We start from the raw sequence: 24,863 nt of genomic DNA on the forward strand, positions 1-24,863 counted from the left end.
GTGGCTACTCAGTTACCTCAGCCCTTGCCTGACTTCCCACATCCTAATATAGATGTTGTTTTATTCCCAGGTTCTACCGATGTCAACTATATAATACCTCTGAGGCGTCCTTCCTCAAGAAGAAGCAATTGAAATTCAATAGATTTGCCTTCTCAAAAAAGGTGGAACTTAGCACATAACTCAAAAGATGCCCAAGGGGACTACTGTCACTGAGAGAGAGAGAGATGTGGCAGACATTTTAGTTATTCATTTCTGCCTATTTCCACCGTACGAAATTAGAAAGTCATCGTCAAGCAATGTCCATCTCCTTTTGACTGGAAGGGACATTTCCCGCTGTTCTCAATGTTGCTTCCCCATCATTTGCATTCACCTGCCTGCAATAAAAATGTTGTTTTAAAAATACATTTCTATCTAATACCCATTTATCATAGACAAGGAAAATGCATTCAGGCCAGTCACAAATGCAATGTGGGTTGCAAATATAGCCTAAGATTTTATGCTAGTTTATAGAACATGACTAATGGTTAAACTCTTGTGGGAGACCAGTGACAACTCTACAAGCATACAATAGAATACTTAATACATTCTCCCGCTTCGAATTATGCTGTTCTGAATCCATGATAGAATGGTTAAGATTGAGCAATGAAGTTTTGGATTTATGGGCGACGTTTTGCTCTGAATAAAGATATCCTGGGCTTCTACAACGGCAAAGTCAACATCTCATTACTTGAGTGTTCTGTAATCGGCCACAGCAGGCAACGGTAATTTGTCATTTTACACATTTCTATCGTAAAAAAAAGCCGTTTTCTCCAGTGACAATCTGTGCCATTACCGTGGTTAGAAAAAAGCAAACACTCTTTATTTATTGGCTTGTTAAAAGCGAGAGATATTGCCTTGGTTTCTCTACTGCAATGCAAATGACCCTGGGGTACAAACGATACCAATCTTTCCACAGACTGACAGCATAAGTCTAGCAATTTGCAACGCTTAGTTTCAGAGAGTAGGAGGATGGGAGGGGGAGAATTACTTTAATAAGGGCGAGTGACAGAGGAGATCTACAGCGGTACGAAAACAGTCAGAGTCCTCCGTAACAACAACCGACTAGACAAGCAGTAGACTAATGACGGCTCTCTCTTGTAAATCCTATCTATCAGCTTTATCTAATTCAGCAACTTTTTCTATCTGAAGGTTATTCTGTAGGCATATAGTGTGGTATAACACAATACGTGTTGAATAATTCGGGGAGATACGCATCAAAACCCTTTATTAGGTAAAGAAGGGCATCCTCTTTTTTCCATAAGCACAGTCTCCAGTTTAGCCCCTATATTAGCAGTGTGTTTGTGAGTTCGTTGAGATTCTCCAAACCTCTTATGGTAACCTCATCCTCCGTAAACACAGACTATTTTCTATTTCCCTCTATGCCCAGGGTTAGTAGAGTTTCCAGGCGAACAGCTGGGCCCATAACGAACCCAGACTCAGACATAGGCTACACCACTTGTGCTTCTCATAGCAAAGAGGCTGCTGGCCTAGCATGAATGTAGCAACGGCTTCCGTGACTTTAACAGTTGAACACTGTGCAAAGAGCTGTGTGCTGCAGTAGTACTGTTATTGGGTCACGAGTTGGTTGGAAACTCAGACATTACTTGAGACCAGAGCCATAGAGATAGATATATGACTCTGCTGGTGCTAAAATCCTGCAACAATCATTCTGAAATCCATGTTGTTTTTCTCAGAAAACAACTCGTGCTTTTGACAATAATGAAGTGAAGCACTTTTGCAGGCCTACTTAGTTGTCCTCCATTTTTATGATTCTGTTGAGGACAGTAAGATAAATCATGATGAAAAGTGAGAAAAATCACAGGTGGCAGAATTTACTGCAAATGCACTGACGTCGGCTTGCCTGTGCTCGGAACCGGCTGGTTCCAAGTTCCAAAAGTGATAAAATGAAGAAAATTGATGAAATGAGAAAAAGAGAATATCACAAGATTGTGTCATATATGAAGTAATGGATTTCATTTAATAACTGGCTCATAACCCTCATACAGGAAGGGGACGACGACAGCACCTCTTGTTCTAAAGAAGTGTTCAGTCTGCACTACTTTTAACCAGAGCACTATTGGCCCTGGTAAATAAAAATATCACTTCATAACGAATAGGGGTGCCATTTGGGACGAAGCCCCTGTCGATATTTTATTACACGCAGCAGCTTGACGGCTTTCAGACTTTGAAGTTCAACAGCACTGATTGAAGTGTGTGTGTGTGTGTGTGTGTGTGTGTGTGTGTGTGTGTGTGCGCATGCGCGTGTGTGTGTGCTTGTGTGTGTGTGTGTGTGCGTGCGTGCGCGTGCATGCGTGTGTGTGTGTGTGTGTGCGTGCGTGCGCGTGCGTGTGTGTGTGTGTGTGCGTGTGTGAAGATTTATCTGTCAGGAGATATATATTCGATTGGAGCTCTGACCGACCTGTGAGTTATTTTCACAGGCTCTGCAGGGCCGTATAGTCTACACTCCCTTATCGCAGTGCGTGCAGGCTGCTGCTGGATCGATTTAAAATGGGAACTGGTGGGTTTATCCAGAGCTTTTATCTCTGGTGGTCAACTTGACACTCCAAAGGGTTTGAATAATTATCATTAAACCACGCATAGTGTTTGCTTACCTCATTTCAAAGTTCTAGACCAAGCTTTGGTTTAGAAAGAATTTAATTCGAAAGGCTTCAACGGAAAGGTTTCCATTATTTCTGTAATGATTACGGGTTTAATAGCAAACACTGCAAAGGCCTAACACTTAAAAGCTAGATTGCATCCATCCACTTGAAAACCTCCAATATCAACAATGTAACTAATGTCTGTGCAATGAATGAAAATATTGCAAACCCCAAACTTCATTGGCAACATACAGTAACCATACATTCCAATTAAGCTCAGAGGGTTAAAAACAGCTTAGCAGCTTAGCTTAACGTAGCTAGGCCTACATACATAGACAGTAAAAATGACAGAGTCAATTTAACTTGAATTTAAGAAAATGTGATTCTGCCACAGAAAACATTTAGTCTAAAAAGAGTAAAACAGAGTTTTTTTTTGAGAAATGTATATGCTGAATTTAGTGTTGACATTTAACTCTGCGTCATTGCGTTTCACTCTGTACAGCAGGTTTCTCCAACTGGTGGCCCGCGGGCCAAATTTGTGTGGTTTTATTTGTCCCCTCAAGTTTTCTGAGCAAAAAAAAACAATTGTTGGACATGAAAGACTGTAAAAACACCAGGTGTCACATTCTGACCTTAGTTCTTTTGTCATGTCTTTGTTTTAGTATGGTCAGGGCGTGAGTTGGGTGGGTTGTCTATGTTCCTTTTTCTATGATTCGGGATTTTTGTGTTTGGCCTGGTACGGTTCTCAATCAGAGGCAGCTATCAATCGTTGTCCCTGATTGAGAACCATACTTAGGTAGCCAGGTTTCACTTTTGAGTTGTGGGTGTTTATTTTCCGTGTCAGTGTTTATGCCACACGGGACTGTTTTATTTGTTTCGGTATTTCACGTTGTTATTTTGTAGTTTAGTGTTCATGTAAATAAAGTATCTTTATGGACACTTACCACGCTGCACATTGGTCGGACCTCTCTTACTCCTCGTCAGAAGAAGAGGAAAATCGATACACCAGGAAACCAGGACAAAGTGATTTTAATTTAAGAAATCTGTTCCTAAGTATTCCCACGCATACTAGAGAGACACGTGATCGTATAGATATGTATAGCAAGGTTTGAAATTATTATGTTTTAGTCAAACATTTTATCTTGTGATCAATTTGCAGTCTACAAATGATTTGTAATTATGTTCCGGTCCCCCCGACCAGCCGGTCCAGAAAATATCGGTCCGCGGCTGAATCTAGATGATGATCCTTGCTGTTCACAATTCATTGAAAATCTCTGTTACTTTTGTAACTCTCTGCAGTGTTGTTCAATATAATCGCAAGAGTCAATTCAACTCCTATGGACCCAAACTCAACACTATGTTGGGGTTTATACGCTTCCATTTGAGGTGTAAGGGTGTATATCTCATTTACATTTTTCTTAATGTGTCATATTATGATAGCTTGCAAAGTGACCTCCAATCGCTATTGGTGTACATTTAAGAGGGAGGATGTCCAGCAATTTCATATCACCCACAACTTACATTCAGAATGCATGTCAGAGCAGGGAAGGGAGTACTGTTGTTTCAGACTACCTACAACATGTAAACTGGAACAACCTTCTCAGTAACCTTTTGCAAGAAATACAAAACACTTACAGATTTGTAAGTAAAAACACTTTATAGCCTGCATAACCATATCCTCTAGTCTAAAAACACTTTATAGCCTCCATCACACTGCACACTGCCCTATCCCATCTGGACAAGAGGAATACTTATGTAAGAATGCTGTTCATTGACTACAGCTCAGCATTCAACACCATAGTACCCTCCAAGCTCATCATTAAGCCTGAGGGCCTGGGTCTCAACCCTGCCCTGTGCGACTGGGTCCTGGACTGTCTGACTGGCCGCCCCCAGGTGGTGAAGGTAGGAAACAACATCTCCACTTCGCGGATCCTCAACACTGGGATCCCACAAGGGTGCGTGCTCAGCTCCCTGCTGTACTCCCTGGTCACTCATGACTGCGTGACCATGGACGCCTCCAACTCAATCATCAGGTTTGCAGACGACACAACAGTAGTAGGCTTGATCACCAACAACGACGAGATAGCCTACAGGGAGCTGCATTGGGTTGTGGTGTATTGGTGTCAGGTTAACAGCTGACTAGAGGTGCGTTGTGTTGTGATGTATTGGTGTCAGGTTAACAGCTGACTAGAGGTGCGTTGTGTTGTGGTGTATTGGTGTCAGGTTAACAGCTGACTAGAGGTGCGTTATGTTGTGGTGTATTTGTGTCAGGTTAACAGCTGACTAGAGGTGCGTTGTGGTTTATTGGTGTCAGGTTAACAGCTGACTAGAGGTGTGTTGTGTTGTGATGTATTGGTATCAGGTTAGCAGCTGACTAGAGGTGTGTTGTGATGTATATTGGTGTCAGGTTAACAGCTGACTGGTGGTGTGTTGTAGTGTATTGGTGTCAGGTTAACAGCTGACTAGAGGTGTGTTGTGGTGTATTGGTGTCAGGTTAACAGCTGACTAGTGGTGTGTTGTGGTGTATTGGTATCAGGTTAACAGCTGACTAGAGGTGTGTTGTGGTGTATTGGTGTCAGGTTAACAGCTGACTAGAGGTGTGTTGTGGTGTTTTGGTATCAGATTAACAGCTGACTAGAGGTGTGTTGTGTTGTGGTGTATTGGTATCAGGTTAACAGCTGACTAGTGATGCGTTGTGGTGTATTGGTATCAGGTTAACAGCTGACTAGAGTTGTGTTGTGGTTTATTGGTGTCAGGTTAACAGCTGACTAGTGGTGTGTTGTGGTGTATTGGTGTCAGGTTAACAGCTGACTAGAGGTGTGTTGTGGTGTATATGTGTCAGGTTAACAGCTGACTAGAGGTGTGTTGTGGTGTATTGGTGTCAGGTTAACAGCTGACTAGAGGTGTGTTGTGGTGTATTGGTGTCAGGTTGACAGCTGACTAGAGGTGTGATGTGGTGTATTGGTATCAGGTTAACAGCTGACTAGAGGTATGTTGTGGTGGCAGGTTAACAGCTGACTAGAGGTGCGTTATGTCGTGGTGTATTTGTGTCAGGTTAACAGCTGACTAGAGGTGTGTTGTGTTGTGATGTATTGGTATCAGGTTAACAGCTGACTAGAGGTGTGTTGTGATGTATTGGTGTCAGGTTAACAGCTGACTGGTGGTGCGTTGTGTTGTGGTGTATTGGTGTTAGGTTAACAGCTGACTAGAGGTGTGTTGTGGTGTATTGGTGTCAGGTTAACAGCTGACTAGTGGTGTGTTGTGATGTATTGGTGTCAGGTTAACAGCTGATTAGAGGTGTGTTGTGGTGTATTGGTGTCAGGTTAACAGCTGACTAGAGGTGCGTTGTGTTGTGGTGTATTGGTGTCAGGTTAACAGCTGACTAGTGGTGTGTTGTGGTGTATTGGTGTCAGGTTAACAGCTGACTAGAGGTGTGGTGTGTTGTGGTGTATTGGTGTCAGGTTAACAGCTGATTAGAGGTGTGTTGTGGTGTATTGGTGTCAGGTTAACAGCTGACTAGAGGTGCGTTGTGTTGTGGTGTATTGGTGTCAGGTTAACAGCTGACTAGTGGTGTGTTGTGGTGTATTGGTGTCAGGTTAACAGCTGACTGGTGGTGTGTTGTGGTGTATTGGTGTCAGGTTAACAGCTGACTAGAGGTGTGTTGTTTGTATTGGTGTCAGGTTAATAGCTGACAAGAGGTGCGTTGTGTTGTGGTGTATTGGTGTCAGGTTAACAGCTGACTGGTGGTGTGTTGTGGTGTATTGGTGTCAGGTTAACAGCTGACTAGAGGTGTGTTGTGGTGTATTGGTGTCAGGTTAACAGCTGACTAGAGGTGTGGTGTGTTGTGGTGTATTGGTGTCAGGTTAACAGCTGACTAGAGGTGTGTTGTGGTGTATTGGTGTCAGGTTAACAGCTGACTAGAGGTGTGTTGTGGTGTATTGGTGTCAGGTTAATAGCTGACAAGAGGTGCGTTGTGTTGTGGTGTATTGGTGTCAGGTTAACAACCATGAGAGTAAATCCCTGTACCCAGTCAAGAGGGATTAAGGATGCTCGCCCTGTGTGTGTGTGTGTGTTTGTGTGTGATCCTTGAGTACCATAGCAAACTGACAGCAGGCCTGGAATAACATACAGATAGATGAGTAATCCACTGTTCAATTATAGTAGACTTATAGTACAGAGATATATGACCTCTGGATTTCCTCTGAGTTCTGAGGCCATTTATCCATATTAGTAGCTGTGTATATATATAGTGTGTGTGTGTGTGTGTGTGTGTGTGTGTGTGTGTGTGTGTGTGTGTGTGTGTGTGTGTGTGTGTGTGTGTGTGTGTGTGTGTGTGTGTGTGTGTGTGTGTGTGTGTGTGTGTGAGAGAGAGAGAGACAGCTGGCATTAATGACCATTTCTCTCAGGTTGATGTTGAAAAGTCAATACCTCAACTAATACACTTCCCTATTAAAAATGACCTTCTATTTCCCATAAGGTTTGGACTAGGTTAAGGAATACATTTGACCGGCCTTGGTAAGATGCGTTGTGCATTCAGGACACATAGCTCCATGAATTTCCACTTCAAAGAATGAGGTAATGAACACAGTTTATGCTTGTCCATGGGTCTTTTCCAGTGGTGATTTGCAGATAGAAATCAAAGGGTTGTGTCCAAAATTGCATTCCCTATTTAGTGCACTACTGTTGACCAGGGCCCATAGGGAATAGCGTGCCATTTGGGATGCAGACAATGTCTCCTACATATTTTCCCACACAGTTGATCATTAAAGTGACTTCCCATTAAACTATCATAATGCAGAGGCACTTCCAGCAGATCAGATATGGATTCATGTATCTTTTATGCACTGTCTTCTATGTTGAGTTAAACAGCGTATTGACATCCACAGGGTGAGATATCAACCTTAGGACAGATGTCAGATTAAATCAAGCGAATTGTTAATCTATGCAAGGAAAGATCGTATTTATATAACCAAAGATGAAGACATCTGTATGTGTGTGAGACGTGTGTGTATGCATGTGTGTGTGCCTGCCTGCGAGTGTGTATATACAGTACGTTTAAAAAGAACTAACCAGCCAACCTCCCCTATGCCACTTACTCACAGAGTTGATCAACAACATATGTCGCCAAACCAACCAACTGGCAAAAGTTGGCGTGCCGAGCACTTAAAATATACCATGAATTCACGATCTTGACACAAGCACGTACCTTGAGGCAGACAATTTATCTGGTTATTTTCAGATGAACGCACACTTGTCACATTTCTTAATTAGCCCCAGGCCTGGCGTTTTAGCTTATTGCAGCATTCAAATTACAATAACTCACTGTGTATGTCATCCACAAAGCACAGGGTAGTAAACAAAGCACAGGGTAGTAAACAAAGCACAGGGTAGTAAACACAGCATAATAAACATTCACTGTGCTTACAGAGAGAGAGAGAGAGAGAGAGAGTCTGCTCATCAGTCTAGCTTGAATACAGTCGCTAGTGTCTGCGTCTCTAATGGCACCCAATTCTCTTTATCAGGAACGGGCAACTCCAGTCCTCGGGGGCCTGATTGTTGTCACAGTTTTCCCCCAGCTAACACACCTGACTCCAATATTCAACTAATCACAATCTTCAGTTTAGAATGCGATTAGTTGAATCAGCTGTGTTTGCTAGGGATGAGGAAACAGTGTGACACCACTCCAACCCCAAGGACTGGAGTTGCCCATAGTGCACTGCTTTCGACCCGGGCCCAAAATAGTGCACTCCATAGGAAATAGGGTGCCATTTGGGGCGTACCCAGAGTCTTAATAATAATAATAATAAATAATATTTTTTCTGGGTGCTTATATTTGTCCTGTTTGTCCTACCTCTCCCTGAGACACCCTTGGAGAGTGGGGTCACAGCGAATTTCTTATACTCTTATGTTCGCAATCACACATGGGGTTGGAAGTCATTGGAGACTGTTTGTGCCATGGCAACAACTTTCAATAGGCCCAAGTCTCAGCAAGAGGATAAGGAAATACACAACTCGGCAAATTCATCTCCTTCTCCTTACTACCTCACAGTTAGATTCATGCACATGTTGGAATCATAGAAGGAATCTCAGAAGAATTGAGAACGTTCCGTACGCGTATGTTCTAGACGACCTATTTTGGTATTTTCTACCTAAAACAAAGTGATATTAGTGGTGTTATGAGTCATCACTCTTTCACTGTAGGCCATACAAGGGCAGAATGAATCTAGCCCGATATTCCTATTGTATGTGGATGGGTAATAAGTCCACATGCAAAAGGTCTGGATTTTCATACTTAACATTACGCTTTTTATAGGAGTCATAACAGCTTTTCAAAAGGATTATTCTTCTGTCCCCATTGGAGAACCCTTTTTGGTTCCAGGTAGAACTTTTTTGGTTCCAGGTACAACACTTTTGGGTTCCATGTAGAACCCTCTGTGACAAGGGTTCTACCTGGAACCAAAACGGGTACTCCAAAGGGTTCTCCTATGGGGACTTCCGAATAACCCTTTTAGGTTCCAGATAGCACTATTTTTCTAAGAGTGTAGAGCTGATCCATCAAAAATTTGATGACCCCTGACATTGATTGCTTCAGCTTTGACTGGGTGATAGATCAACATTGCTTAGTTTAAAAACTTTTATTGCAATGGGCTAAATCAGGATCACACAGAGTGATTCTTGGTAGTCTTAAACAAATCTAGTTTGAAACAAAATGATACACCTCACACACACACTTATGGGCTTAAAAAAAGAAGACACCTGTACCATGTCAGATATAGAGTTGTAAATGTATTACATTTGGAGTTCACATCCCAATATTACACTTTATATCCATCGCAGAAGACTGAAATATAACAAAACTGTTTGACATAGAAACAACGGATTTTCGTCAGGTTTTTGGATATAATCTTTATTAATTATGAAATTGTGAAAAATATGAATAACATTCCACCACTTGACTGCATGAAAGGGTTACACATACACCATCTCAAGTCAAGTGTGTGTACATTATGTATCATTTCCAGTAAAAAGTTTGGACACACCTACTCATTCAAGGGTTTTTCTTTATTTTTTACTATTTTCTACATTGTAGAATAATAGTGAAGAAATCAAAAGTATGAAATAACACATATGGAATCATGTAGTAACCAAAATAGTGTTAAACAAATCAAAATATATTTATATTTGAGATTCTTCAAAGTAGCCACCCTTTGCCGTGATGACAGCTTTGTACACTATTGGCATTTCTCAACCAGCTTCATGAGATAGTCACCTGTAATGCATTTTAATTAACAGGTGTGCCTTGTTAAAAGTTAATTTGTGGAATTTCTTTCCTTCTTAATGCATTTGAGCCAACCAGTTGTGTTGTGGCAAGGTAGGGTTGGTATACAGAAGATAGCCCTATTTGGTAAAAGACCAAGTCCATATTATGGCAATGTAGAAAATAGTGAAAATAAAGAAAAACTCTTGAATGAATAGTTGTGTCCAAACATTTGACTGGTACTGTATATTAGCCCTAAATGAGACAACTCTGCCCTGCTTTCCCAACTAAAACAGGTGTCTATTGATCATTGATGCCGATATAGGCTGGATCTGAAATGGCACCCTATTCCCTATATAGTGCAGATTGGACCTGTTCAAAAGTGACATGAAAAAGGTTAAATGTGCACTTTATAAGAAATTGTGTGGGGCCTATGGTCAAAAGCACTGCCCTTTATAGGGAACAGGGTGCCATTTCAGACACTGATTCATGTTAAAAATATCTCCGGGATCAAAGGTTGACAAATGTATCTTGTGTGAGAGAGAGATAACTGTACCCTTTGCAGAGTTAACCAGTGGAAAGCCATTAACATTCACATCAAAGACCATTTTGGTCGCCACATTACCGTGAGCTTTCAATAGATCAAAACACATTTTTCTTCCTTCTGTCAGTTTTCGCTCGTGTTTTGAAATCAGCAATGGTAATAGCTTTTTTTCTCTCTGCGGTATATCAGTGTGACGCTATAAAGCAATCAAGCAGATATCATACACTTTTCACCTTGGAAAGGATATGAAGTCACTTTATTTCTCTGAATGATCTCAAATGTTTAATTTGTTCCATTAAATTGCCTTTGGATTTAGATGGCTTACTCTAGCCCCACACAATATGCTGTAGTCAGTTGGTTTGATGGATATGCTACATCGTAGTAATTACGATGAAAAAGTGCCATCGCAATAAAAAAATTTTTTCTCAAAGTTGCTTGGTTGTGAGTGTGTGAGTATGCTTGTGCAAAGGTGTATATAAATATATACATGTGTATGTGTGTGTGTGTGTTCATGTGTGTGTGTGTGTGTGTGTGTGTGTGCGTGTGCGTGCGCTTGTGCGTGTGTGTGTGTGTGTGTTTGTGAGCGTGTGTGAGCAAGTGTGAGCATGTGTGTTTGTGAGCAGTGTGTGTGTGTGTGTGCGTGTGTGTGTGCGTGTGCGTGTGTGCGTGCGTGTGTGTGTTTGAGCAGTGAGTGAGGAGAACAAGAGTGTTTGTTGTCAATTCTTTTAGACAGATGGTGCTCTCATTTGAAGATCCTGTGGAGTTTCCAAATTTACAATACATCAGCTCCTAACCAAATCTATGGTTCAAAGTAATCAGATCAGATTAGAACAGTGTGTTTACCCTGTTAACTATAATTATGTTTATTCACAAGAGAAGCTATTTAGGCAGATAAGCATTATATAAAGATATGCCAGAAATGTAATCACTAGATGCATAGCCAATAGTATTCTATTATATAATACAAGCATTGAAAACAGTGTCTAGGTCTGACATGTCAGCCTATTCCCTACATAGTGCACTACTTTGAACCAGAGCCCTATGCCGGGCCATAGTCAAAAGTAGTGCAATATGTAGGGAAATGGGGCCATTTCAGACACACAAAGTGGTGTCTTTTGGTCATATACAATACGAGGTTTATAGTACAGTAGTAATCTTTCCCTATGTCTTCATCTGACCTGTCTATGCCAAAGAGATACAGTACTACATCAGCCGCTACCAACACTAGTAATGAGTGGGGCTTTATGTGAACTAACTACAGTGCCGTATCTCACTACCTCTGTGCTGCTGAGCCAAGGGTCTGATGCTAAAAGTCACCTGGGGAGTCTTTTCCTTGGCTATTACATGCTTCACCTATGTCCCCTGATCTTACCTGTCTAATGAAAACCATCATGGTGATAATGGGATATCTAGCCTGGGTTCTCTGTCGAAAATCACTGTAATGAATAGAAAGGGGATTGTGACACATTGCACTTGCTGTGGTATTCGATAGTTGCTTAGTGTTGCTATCATAAGATGTGTTCTAAGTGTGGTGTTGCCCTCATAACAGGCATTAAAAGTAAGGGCTGGAGTTTTTCCTTGACCATGTCAACTGACTAGGAAGAAACTCAGTGCCCTAGTTACAGATGTAGGATCTTAATTTGAGCGTTTGCTACAGCAGGAAAATAATCCTGCAGCAACAGGAAATGTGAATTATTATGTGGATTATAATTCATGGACATTTATGTAGGGGTTGATCCATTTTTCATTAGGGAAAATCAAGTCTGACATTTCAAAGTGACAAACTTTAGAAGCCTTTATAAAACTCAAATACACTACAAGTTTGCATTTCCTGCCGTGGAGGAAAATTCCCAGCAACAAAAAGAGTGATCAAATTAAGATTCTACATCTGTATAAGCACACTTTACCCCTAAGTGGTAGTTGTACCGGGGTCAAGTTGATTGTTTTCCTTGTGATTATGAAAGCACAGCAGCCCATGTTACGTCCACAGTCCTGGAACTCAATGCCAGGCTGCTGGAGCTCTGTTAGTGAGTGCTGTCCAAGGTCCTGGAACTCTAGACGCCAGACTGTAGGCTGCTGCAGCTCTGGTAGTGAGTGCTGTCCAAGGTCTTGAACCAAAAATGTTCTAGCTGCAGTGTTTTTCTGCTTTGAAAACATACCGAACCACTCATTTATAATGGAAAACCTTGTTTCTTTGGAGAGAGAGAGAGAGAGAGAGAGAGAGAGAGAGAGAGAGAGAAAAAAAAAACGGTATTATTCATTGCCTATAGTGTCTCCCTCTCTGTGTATTCTGAAATAATTGATCCTATACTTGATTTGACATTGTGACATAAGCAGAATGTCTAGTTAATTATACCTCATAAGAAGCTGCAAACAAATTTGCCGTGTATCTTTGATTGTTAAAATGTCATGGCATTTTGTATCATTTTTTAAATCATTCTAAAAATGAACAATGTGAGTTAAAATGGGAAATCTCCTTATCTGACCAATTGACTGTTGGCTGGATCCTCTCCCTCTCCCTCTGCAGCTTTCACAAACTAAAATGGATAGAAGATGGGAAAAAGTGGAGGGGGCACAGTATAGCTATAGGCCTACTGACACTGACTGGAAGCAACATATATTTCTCCTTCTTCCTTGATACAATCTTGTTAGCAAGAATTGTAATCCCAAAGTCCCAACACTGGCAGAACATCAGGGCTTAAGTCAATAGAGCCTAACAACCATGGCTGTATGCTGTATAGAGGTTAGCTACACATCCGGAGTGCTTGTTAAGCGCGCTCTGCTGTTGCTATAGCTCTCAGATCTTTCCTCCGTGTATTTCCTCAGCTTTCCTAATACAATCCGGTTGGTTCTACTGCATTATCAAGGCTAACGAGTGCCATGCCTAATGAATCACAGTTAAAGGTTTACTTCAGATAGACTGGCATGGTCTGATAGTGATAATGGGTACAGACTCTGATAGCATTCAGTGAAGATCATGATAAAGCTGAGGAAGAAGGTCAAATGCCATGTTTCAACTGGCACAGTGCTATGGTGCACAGAGCCACCTGCTTCATACACACATCATTCATACACTTGTGTATGGGTGGGTATTCAAACACTTGCCAACATGACCTCACCAACTCGGTGCATTACTTGCAGATGTTCCGTCTGTGCTAACAGCGAATGGTCTCAACCACACACACCCCTCTATTGGTAGCCATGGAGACTGAAAACATAATCTGCTAGACCTCCGTGCCTCGGTGCACTGCTACAGGGGAATTATAACTGCGCTGTACCATTGCATCTATGCATTATTGAGGTTGTGGTCTGTGTTCAATTGGCTACAACCTCAATAATGACACACACGCATACACATAGTGTGATGAATACTTTGTTCTCCATGTATTCCAATACAATCTTTACTCTCTACCTCTCCTTTAGCATGCTTTCACGTATGAAGCAGGATTCAATAGTAAATAAATATTTCAGCAAGTTCTGAGAATCTCCTCTCTCCTGTAAAGCAACTCCTTGCACATAAACAACATTTCATGGAAAACATGAAGTGATTCTATTATTTTGAAGCTGTTTTCATCTGAGCTGTGTTTGGTTCAAGTTTCTGAAGTTTATAAAGGAGTTGTGAATTTTTCCTGAATTCACGGATGGGCTGTAACGGTTTTCTTCCGTCAAAGGAGAGGAGGACCAAAATGCAGCGTAGTTCGTGTTCAACATGTTTAATAAAAGACGATAACGTGAACACTACACAAATACAAAATAACAAACGTGGCAAACCTCGAAACAGTCCTATCTGGTGCAGAGAACACAAAGACAGGAAACAACCACCCACAAACCCCAACACAAAACAAGCTACCTAAATATGGTTCCCAATCAGAGACAATGACTAACACCTGCCTCTGATTGAGAACCATATCAGGCCATACATAGAAACGGACAAACTAGACACACAACATAGAATGCCCACCCAGCTCACGTCCTGACCAACACTAAAACAAGAAAAACACAAAAGAACTATGGTCAGAACGTGACATGGGCAACATAAATTCTCACTCTCGAGGTAAGCAGCACACAGCAACAATATTAGCATTGCTTTAAAATGCTGCATTGTTAGTCTTACAAAAAACTCAAAGTAAAAAAAAACATTTTTCATGGACATCTGGGCCAGGGTTTCTGCCAATACTCCTATTTCATATTTACTAATAGACACAGAGTTGGCTCATCCATGGACCTGTGTAAGTGACATAAATGGATCATTAAAGGGGAAATATGGGATTCAAACAATAACAAAGCGTTGACCCAGCCACAACAAGTTGATTTAAAGTACAGTGGAAGAACATGCCAACACGGTCTGGGAGCATATGATTTGTCCCAGAAGGTAGCTACTGTAGCTAGCTAGTTCTCTAGAGTTCTCAGCTGTCAATTTCGGCTGTCCGCAGGAAACTACAGGTCAAATTGAGCTGATAAGTTCACAATCCACATCTTATGAAAATAAATGTGCTAAATAATGTCACATTTGGACAAAATAAGTACTATATTTAAATCTACACTACCGGTCAAAAGTTTTAGAACACCTACTCATTCAAGGGTTTTTCTTTATTTGTACTATTTTCTACATTGTAGAATAATAGTGAAGACATCAAAACTATGAAAGAACACATATGGAATCATGTAGTAACCAAAAAAGTGTTAAACAAATCAAAATATATTTATATTTGAGTTTCTTCAAATAGCCACCCTTTGCCTTGATGACAGCTTTACACACTATTGGCATTCTCTAAACCAGCTTCATGAGGTCGTCACCTGGAATGCATTTCAGACAACAGGTGTGCCTTCTTAAAAGTTCATTTGTGGAATTTCTTTCCTTCTTAATGCGTTTGAGCCAATCAGTTGTGTTGTGACAAGGTAGGAGGTTATACAGAATATAGCCCTATTTTGTAAAATACCAAGTCTATATTATGGCAAGAACAGCTCAAATAAGCAAAGAGAAATGACATTCCATCATTACTTTAAGACATGAAGGTCAGTCAATACGGAATATTTCAAGAACATTTGAAAGTTTCGTCAAGTGCTGTCTCAAAAACCATCAAGCGCTATTATGAAACTGGCTCTCATGCGGACCGCCATAGGAAAGGAAGACCCAGAGTTACCTCTGCTGCAGAGGATATGTTCATTAGAGTTACCAGCCTCAGATTGCAGCCCAATCAGAGAGTTCAAGTAACAGACACATCTCAACATCAACTGTTCAGAGGAGAATCAGGCGTTCATGGTCGAATTGCTGCAAATAAACCACTACTGAAGGACACCAATAAGGCGAAGACTTGCTTGGGCCAAGAAACCCGAGCAATGACATGGAAATCTGTCCTTTGGTCTGATGAGTCCAAATTGGAGATTTTTGGTTCCAACCGCTGTGTCTCTGTGAGATGCTGAGTGGGTGAGCGGATGATCACTGCATGTGTATTTCACACCGTAAAGCATTGAGGATTAGGTGTTATGGTGTGGGGGTGCTTTGCTGGTGACACTGTCTGTGATTTATTGAAAATTCAAGGCACACTTAATCAGCATGGCTACTACAGCATTCTGCAGCGATACGCCATCCCATCTGGTTTGGGCTTAGAAGGACTATAATTTGTTTTTCAACAGGACAATGACCCAACACACCTCCAGGCTGTGTAAGGGCTATTTTACCAAGAAGGAGAGTGATGGAGTGCTGCATCAGATGACCTGGCCTCCACAATCCCCCAACCTCAACCAAATTTAGATGGTTTGGGATGAGTCGGACCGCAGAGCGAAGGAAAACCAGCCAACAAGTGCTCAACATATGTGGGATCTCCTTCAAGACTGTTGGAAAAGCATTCCAGGTGAAGCTGGTTGAGAGAATGCCAAGAGTGTGCAAAGCTGTCATCAAGGCATAGGGTGGCTACTTTAAATAATCATTTGATTAACACTTTTTTGGTTACTACATGATTCCATATGTGTTATGTCTTGGTTTTAATGTCTTCACTATTATTCTACAATGTAGATAATAGTCAAAATAAAGAAAAACCCTTGAATGAGTAGGTGTTCTAAAACTTTTGACTGGTAGTGTATGTCTACCTCAATATAAAATGTTCATCATCTGCAATTGATTACTCCTATAGTGACAGGTGATGACATTTCTGCCTCTCTATCAATATTCAGTATCAGTGCAGTGCACATGATTAGATTCTGAATTTCATCAACACATTCATTTGAATGCCAGACTGCGCAATTGTTAGGCTATCTATCCAAAGTGCATCAGGCAGCCGTCCAATGCATCATTGCGCTTTGTTCTCTCGTCCGTTGTTTCGTGCCAAAGTGCTGTCGGATTCACAGCTATGTGGTCGCGTTGGCGCTCCTTGTCCCTTTCCCACACCTCTCTCTTGCCTTTGAAGGGATCGCCAAGCCGTAGGAATGTTCCCACATTAATGCGCAGTGCACGTGGTTCTTAACCGCAATATCTAAAACCCGTTATTGAGGAGCGACATTGTGAAAGAAGGAGGGGAAGAACACAATTTCTGCGTAGATGTGGGAGAAATGCAGCTCGTGAGGGATTTTCTGATTCATGAAGAGCGCGAGACTGACTCGAAATTCCCTCACGTGCGCATCGTGGGAGATAAAGCTGTTCAGGCGCTTCTATTTTTGTCTTGATTTATAACAAAAATGCGACCGAAAAGGACCTAAACAATCACGGTAAATGAGGCAACATGCAAATACGCACCGCCAGTAAGTCATTGTGATGTGTTTAGTGCTGTCTGTTTAACCATTTGCGCTGTAAGTAGTAGGGTCACCTTTATTTATTTGAAACTGAAAGGTGTCACTATCGTCGTCATCTCTGGTTTGAATTTAGTGACACGTGTAGTTTAATGATTGTTAACTATGAGAGAATAGCCTACTGTTAGACTGGTAGTGTTTTTTTATGTGCAGCAAAATGTTTAAATTAGTGGAATGGTGGCTTCTCAGTCCTCTGCATTTGCGATTAGGCAAAATGTCAGTAAGAGGTCTACATGCTGATACATTTTATTGTTTGTTTTAGGTGAACGTTTGTCAGCAGCTCCCGCAGAAGGTGGTTTGCCACCGACCAACAAATAATATTTCAACCGGAGTGGCACGAGCCAAGAAGAACGGACTCCGTAGTTTTTAGATATTGGGATTACATCTTCTTACTTGGGTGTCCACGATGAAGAGGAGACAGAAGCGAGTGTTGCAAATGGCCTTCGTATTCATGGTGGCTTTGATATTTCTGCCAAACGTCGGACTGTGGTCTTTATACCGGGAGAAACACCTGATGAAGTCGCACGAGGCCGGCGAACAGGTAGGTCTAAGGTCAAGTTACTTTGGCTTTGCCACTTTTTAAGCACCAAATTCGTCGCATTTCAAACTGGTGTAACCTACAGTAACTAACTGGAGCTACAAAGTTGATCATTTTTAAGTTCATGTAAAGTAATTGTGAGTTAGCGGGGAAAGTATTTTGGCAACAACCTGCTATTCATGGCTTGAGCAACAGTGTTAGTTAGGAATGCTCATCAATCATCATTATCACATCATCAGTTGGGCCCACATATCATGCATCTTTTCATCAACTTTACACTAGGCAAATTTACATTTGGACCTTGAAGCCCAGTTGCACTGCTGATTTTCATTCTTCCCCTCTGAAGGACTGATTTAGATGGGTGTGGGGCATCTAAAAAATGAAAATGAAATTAATCCAAAATTTGGCCTGTCGGGTAGAACATACAACCATATATAGTATTTCGTTAATATAGCCTGATGGTAGCCTAATTCTAACCATTAAATGCAAAAAAAAAAAGATTAATGCTTTTATACATTTCCTTGGGTGAAAGATGTGTATGCATACATTATACTTTAACAGGTGCTGCAGGCAAGCAATGGAGAGTCACCTCTGTGTAAGAGTACATTTAGTTCCTGGTTTAAATTGTACCCAAGTTATTTTGCATCCAGGCCAATGTCCCTCAAACATGATAACATGTCAACCTTTGTTGTGATTGTGGCAGGCCCGGCACCAGGATAAAGTGACTAAGGGGGCAGTTGAAATCGGCGAAGGGGGCACAATTTTGGGGCGTAATTACATTTGAATGATATTAAATTCTGCTTATATCACGCCATACCACAATAAACATAAAGTTCAAATGCCGAGACTCCATGACCATTGAGTGCTTTTGAAGTGGCAGGTTGGTGTGCACTCTATCAGCACAAAGGACAATGCTCTACACACTAAAGCGATGGCGCTTTGGTAATGAATATAGGCTACAAGATAGATAGGGTAATTCACCTATTACAAACAGCCTATGTGAATGCAGCTGTACAAGCCGTCTTACTAAAAGAATGCAAACTAAATGCTGAAAGTAGTAACCTAGTTATTAATGCAGGCAAACAAAAATATTGAATAGTAGTTTGGCTTAGAATACAGACAATGTGAACAAATGAATGTGAACAGAACAAAACAGTGAAGTATGCCTAGTAAACAAAATGTCAAATCAATAAAGGCATGACAAAATCTATATTTAGGCTAGTTACATTAACAGTAAACAAGCACAGTAAACAAAAAGCAAATAGAAACCAAAAACACAGCCTACAGCCTACTTCAGTGAGATGCAGCCATGCACTGCTGTCTTGCCAAACAAACAGGCCTGTAGGCCCGGTTCAAACATGGAAAGTCATGGCGCTCATGAGTTCAGCAACACGTTGTGATATGGTACAATACACTTCTGTGGATCAAATTCGATCCACATAATCGATTAAGCAATGCTAGGCTACCATAAATGCATTTCCAATACGCACAGTTTACAACCACGAAAACGAATAGGCTACCAAGAAAGCCATAATAGAATGTGTCTATTTCTATGATGAAACATACTGATATGTAGCTATACCCAGGCGCGTCATTTGGGTTCTTGCATTAGAATAATATTGAATTCTGCTTATATCACGCTATACCACAGTAAACATAAACGTTCAAATGTCGAGAACATTGAGTGCTATTGACCACGAAGTGGCAGGTTGGTGCAAAATCTCAGCTGCGCTCTATCAGCACCATGGACAGCGCCCTACAAACTTAAAGGCCTATAGTCTGGCTAAGGAAGTCATTTTGCCATTCCATACCATAGGTTTTTGCTGAAAGTACGCCACTGGCTGTACCACCAAGACTTTGATAAAAATCAACCAGCTAGATTGTTTCTTACCTTTTCAGAAGAGTTGCAGCCTCCTTGATGCTCTGTGGAACTTCCTGATTAATCGATCATTCCACTCTCCCCGAAATATTCTTGTAAGATCCCCAAAAAATGCCAGTTGGATTAGTTGAGTGAACACGTTTGTCAAAGTGGAAAATTAGTTCTCGCATGTAGCTGTGGGTGCCCCAAAAGTCAATACGTGTCAGTGCAGTAAGCATGGTCGACATAGCGGAGAGAGGCCCAGAGAATCGTTGCAAGATATCAAGTGTGGCCCATTTGTCCTCAGTGGAGCCGGAGTGGGCGATTTCAGTCTGCAAAAACTGGCGCGCAACACTAAACTCAGCTTCCACCAAATCTGTTTTGGGTAGATCCAGCAGTGGTTTCACCTTTTTCCCGCCTAGAAAGTCATGGCTCTCAAGGGTAAACAGGGTCTCCACCAGTTGGATCTTGCGTTCGCTGAATCATACTGACATTTCACAGATGATTTCACCAGTGTTTTACACTCAGTCTCTTCTCCTTTGTCCTACTGGCCTACTGTATGGTCTATCACATAATGCGATGAGATTTGTACTTACATAACGTTGTCATAATTGCTTGGAGCTTGTGGTGCGTCAGTGCCACTGGCACTGAACTGTCCAAAAATGGCTTCGAACTCGCTGCCACTGGCACTGAACTGTCCAAAAATGGCTTCGAACTCGCTGCCACTGGCACTGAACTGTCCAAAAATGGCTTCGAACTCGATGTCACACCCCGGCTTGTCACACCTCAGCACTCCAACGCACTGCGGACCACTTTGACTCCAGTGTAAAGATCTGTTGCTTTTGCCTGGATACATTTGTTTGGAGGATGGAGAAGACTGAGGATTCTGTGCACCATGGTGGCTGTAAACTTAAAGCCACAGTCCAGCATTGCCCTTACTAGCCCTGTAGCCTCAAGTCTTACTTCTGTGTTGTACAAAAGCATGCATTCGATGTCAGAGAGAAACTTCACGATGCTGTCACAACGTTTAACAGCCACTGACACAGTAGCCAGGTGTCCCCTTCTCCATTGGCTGTGTTTGGATACATTAGCTAAGCCAATTTCTGCTATCCACCTTGGCAGTGGCAGATTAGCTGGTTCCAGCTAGCTAAATAGGCTAATAGGCTACTTACGCTTTTTACAGCTAGCTAAGACGCTAACTAAACTCTGTGGAGGTGGGGTGTGAGGCTGAGTTGAGTGAAGCAGCTTCAACGGTAAACTTGACCCCGCCCTTATAAATATAAATCAAATATTACAGGCAGAAGCGTATCACGTTATTCACTTAGCCTACCATAGATGAGAAGTGTTTTTTCCCGCTTTTTATGGAAACCAACGGAGTCATACCTAACTACTGACACAGCACAGCGGAGATACAAATTTTGCACCAACCTGTCACTCAATAATTGTCACTTTTTTTTTTATATAGGGACATAAAACTAAAACTGAGGGGGCTAAGCCCCCTTTTGCCCCCTCGTGGAGCTGGGTCCAGGTTGTGGTGGAAGTCACTGTGCTGTCTCCTAAGTGTGACTTATTATAACAAGGGTAGTTTGGTTCCTGAATGCTGATTGACTGAAACCGCTTTCCAGTAATGTGTACATTCAGAATATTATAGCATGAGGTTGGAGTACCATGGCACGAAATCCTCTTTAGCGTGTGTGGCTTGATGATCTCCTTGAACACCTACAGCTCTTTGCCAGCCCTTCATGTTATGTAGCCCTAGCTGCACTCTGTTTAGCCGTGAGGCTTGTTTCAAATATGCCTATCATCTTGTAATCTATTTCTGCTGCTGGGGGGTGCAGTGAAAACTGCCTGAGTCGGTTTATGATTGCATCTCATCATTGCCTCTTTCTCATTTGCCTGATCGCGATTTGCATTGCCGCATGGCGTAACGTTGCCCTTCGGCACTGCATGGCCCCGTCTGTGTGAAGCCTTGTCAGTTCATCACCATTAGGCTAACCCAGCCTGTCGCCCTCTAGCTCCGGCCCGGGTTGACAGGGACAGAAACATCAGGCGGTGGTCATTATGTGGGACGACACCTACCGTCCTCTCCTCTCTCCACTGACCTCTACATGATACAGACTGAGTCACCCTGCTGAGATGGTCTCACATTCCATTTCGAGGTTGTCTGTCTCATAGAAAGAATGAGTAGATTGAACAAAGCCCCTCGGACCAGTGCAACTCGATGACCAATGTTCTCTCTTTTCATTCAATTTTTTTATCCACAGAAAATAGGAGCCTTAGTAGGTATGTGTTGACTTTAGATTAGTGGTGTGTTGGTATTTTTTGGCAGCAATTATACTGAACAAGGTGATGTCCTTTGGTTTTCTTGTAAGTCTTATTGATTCCTTTTGGTTTAGTTTAATCCATAGTGTCATAGTCTTTAAGTTGAGCTCCTATACTACAGGCATTTGATACAAACAAAGCAAATCAAGAAAAGAAGAAGAAGAAGGTCTAGAACCCTTTAGGTGGGATCAGTAGGTCCCAGAGCAGCAACACAGGCGGAGCTGATGAGTTCCTTCCTGATTCCGTGATTCAGAGCCACCGAGCAGCCAGCCAATCCTCTGAAAGACGGAAGGGAGCGACAGCATTATATGCTCTGGGGGAAAAGGCTCATCCTCCGTGGCAGGCAACAGAAAAATAGGAACAGTTCCTAAGATCAGAATCACCCCGTTTCCTCCCCTGACTCAAAGTCTGCGTCCCAAATGGCACCCTATTCCCTATATAGTGTACTACTTTATAGCCCTGGTCAAAAGTAGTGCACTACATAGGGAATAGGGTGGCATTTGGGAAGCTGTCCCCTGACTCAAACTCAAAACAGCTGAGGTTTCACACACCAGCCAACCATAAAAGGAAAAAGAAGCCTGGGCTTGTATCTGCTTGATTGGGCCATTTTGTCTGCAGTCAGGGTGAGATAATTGACATTGGGGATGGATGTTTCTGTTGGGCCCAATTACCAACGAAACTCACCAGATTGTCATTTTAGTTATTAACCTAGTCACCATGGTGATGTTTAGCCTATTATTACTGACATTATGATGTATTTCACACTATAAACGCACTGTAGTCTTTTATGTGATGCATCACATCGGACACATTATTGCCTTTGACCAGTTCTGTAACATTGTTCATACATTTCAATATAAGCAACTGCTTTGTGGTAAGGGTCCTGATCTCAGCTCACAGGTACATTTAGTGGCTAGCGTGTACTGATGGTGTGTTTTGGACCCTAGATACCAGGTGCACACACACACACACACACACACACACACACCAGCTGTCACTTGTGATGGGATGTTTACATGGGATGATGAGTATGCTAGATTTGGATATATGATAGCACACTGAGCAGTGACATGTGATAGACAGGAGTAATGCAGGCTAGGCCTAATAACAATTTGGAAGTGATGGAGGGCAACAGTAGCTGAGATTGTACATTTTACACTGTTAATTTGTAGTAATGGAGCACCGTACATACTGTGTCACGGCTGTTGAAGGAAGTGGACCAAGGTGCAGGGTGCAAACGAGAAAACAACCGTGAAGCTACAGGCTACGTGCCATTAACAAAAGTCAACTTCCCACAAAGACAGGTGGAAACAAGGGCTACCTAAGTATGGTTCTCAATCAGAGACAACGATAGACAGCTGTCCCTGATTGAGAATCCTACCCGACCAAAACATAGAAATACAAATAATAGAATATAGAATACCCACCCCAACTCACACCCTGACCAAACAGAAATAGAGACATAAACAGGATCTCTAGGGTCAGGGCGTGACAGTACCCCCTCCCCCCAAAGGTGCTGACTCCGGTCGCAAAACCTAAACCTATAGGGGAGGGTCTGGGTGGGCATCTATCCGCGGTGGCGGCTCAGGAACGGCACACAGACCCCGCTCCACCACTGGCTCACCCCACTTTGGTGGCACCTCTGGTGCGGGGACCCTCGTAGCGGTCCCCGGACTGGGCACCCTCACTGCGGGCCCCGGACTGGAGGCCGTCGCTGGAGACTCCGGACTGGAGGCTGTCTCTGGAGACTCCGGACTGGAGGCTGTCGCTGGAGACTCCGGACTGGAGGCTGTCGCTGGAGACTCCGGACTGGAGGCTGTCACTGGAGGTGCCGGACTGGAGAACGTCGCTGGAGGCTCCAGACTGGAGAACGTCTCTGGAGGCTCCGGACTGGAGAACGTCGCTGGAGGCTCCGGACTGGAGGCCTTCGTTGGAGGCTTCGTGCCATGACTCCTCACTGGAGGCTGCGTGCCATGGATCATCACTGGAGGATTCGTGCCATGGATCGTCACTGGAGGCTTCTTGCCATGGATCATCACTGGAGGCTTCTTGCCAAGGATCATCACTGGAGGGAGAAGATGTATGGGCAGTCTGGTACGTGGAGCTGCCACAGGGCTCACCAGGATGAAGAGACATACAGGAGGCCCTGTCCTTGGCAGAGGCACCCGATACATTGGGCCGTGAAGGCGCACTGGAAGTCTCGAGCTAGGAGCCTGCACAACCCGTCCTGGCTGGATGGTTACTTTGGCCCGGCACATGCGGGGCGCAGGCACAGGACGCACTGGGCTGTGCAGACGCACCAGAGACACAGTGTGCAGAGCCGGTGCAGGATATCCTGGGCTGTAGAGACATACTGGCAGCCTGATGCGCTGAGCCGGCACCCTCCGACCTGGATGCCCACTCTAGCCCGGCCGATTCGGGGAGCTGGAAGGTAGCGCACTGGGCTGTGCACGCGCACTGGAGACAACGTGCTCTTCACCGCATAACATGGTGCCTGAGCAGTACGACGCTCGCCATGGTAAGCACGTGGAGTTGGCTCAGGTCTCCAACCTGACTCAGTCACACTCCCCGTGTGCCCTTCGTAACACTGCCACTCTGCTTTTGCTGCCTCCAGTTCCTCCCGTGGACGGCGAAACTCCCCAGCCTGCCTCCAGGGTCCCTTACCGTCCAGGATCTCCTCCCAAGTCCATGAATCCTGAACACGCTGCTCCTCCTTACCACGCTGCTTGGTCCGTTGTTGGTGGTGGGAAGTTCTGTCACGGCTGTTGAAGGGAGTGGACCAAGGTGCGGCGTGGTGAGCGTACTATTTCTTTTATTATAAAAAATGGCGCCAACAAAACAACAAATGAGAAAACAACTGTGAAGCTAAAGGCTATGTGCCATAAACAAAAGTCAACTTCCCACAAAGACAGGTGGAA

The 24,863-nt window shown here is 43.0% G+C and overlaps 1 protein-coding gene across 2 annotated transcripts in view; it reads left to right on the forward strand.

Annotated features, from left to right (window-relative positions):
* Positions 1–16,754: 16,754 nt before the first annotated feature.
* Positions 16,755–24,863, forward strand: part of LOC112261305 (polypeptide N-acetylgalactosaminyltransferase-like 6) — a 270,276-nt gene continuing 262,167 nt past the window's right edge. Inside the window, exons 1-2 of one of the 2 annotated variants that reach the window (XM_024436568.2) lie at positions 16,755–17,179; positions 17,490–17,768. In XM_024436568.2, coding sequence (XP_024292336.2) covers positions 17,634–17,768 — 135 coding nt within the window. In that variant the 5' untranslated portion in view covers positions 16,755–17,179; positions 17,490–17,633. The remainder of the gene's footprint in view (positions 17,180–17,489; positions 17,769–24,863) is intronic. The other variant, XM_042329689.1, reaches the window with a different exon arrangement.

This window comes from Oncorhynchus tshawytscha, linkage group LG11 (genome assembly GCF_018296145.1).
Source record: "Oncorhynchus tshawytscha isolate Ot180627B linkage group LG11, Otsh_v2.0, whole genome shotgun sequence".
NCBI lineage: Eukaryota > Metazoa > Chordata > Actinopteri > Salmoniformes > Salmonidae > Oncorhynchus > Oncorhynchus tshawytscha.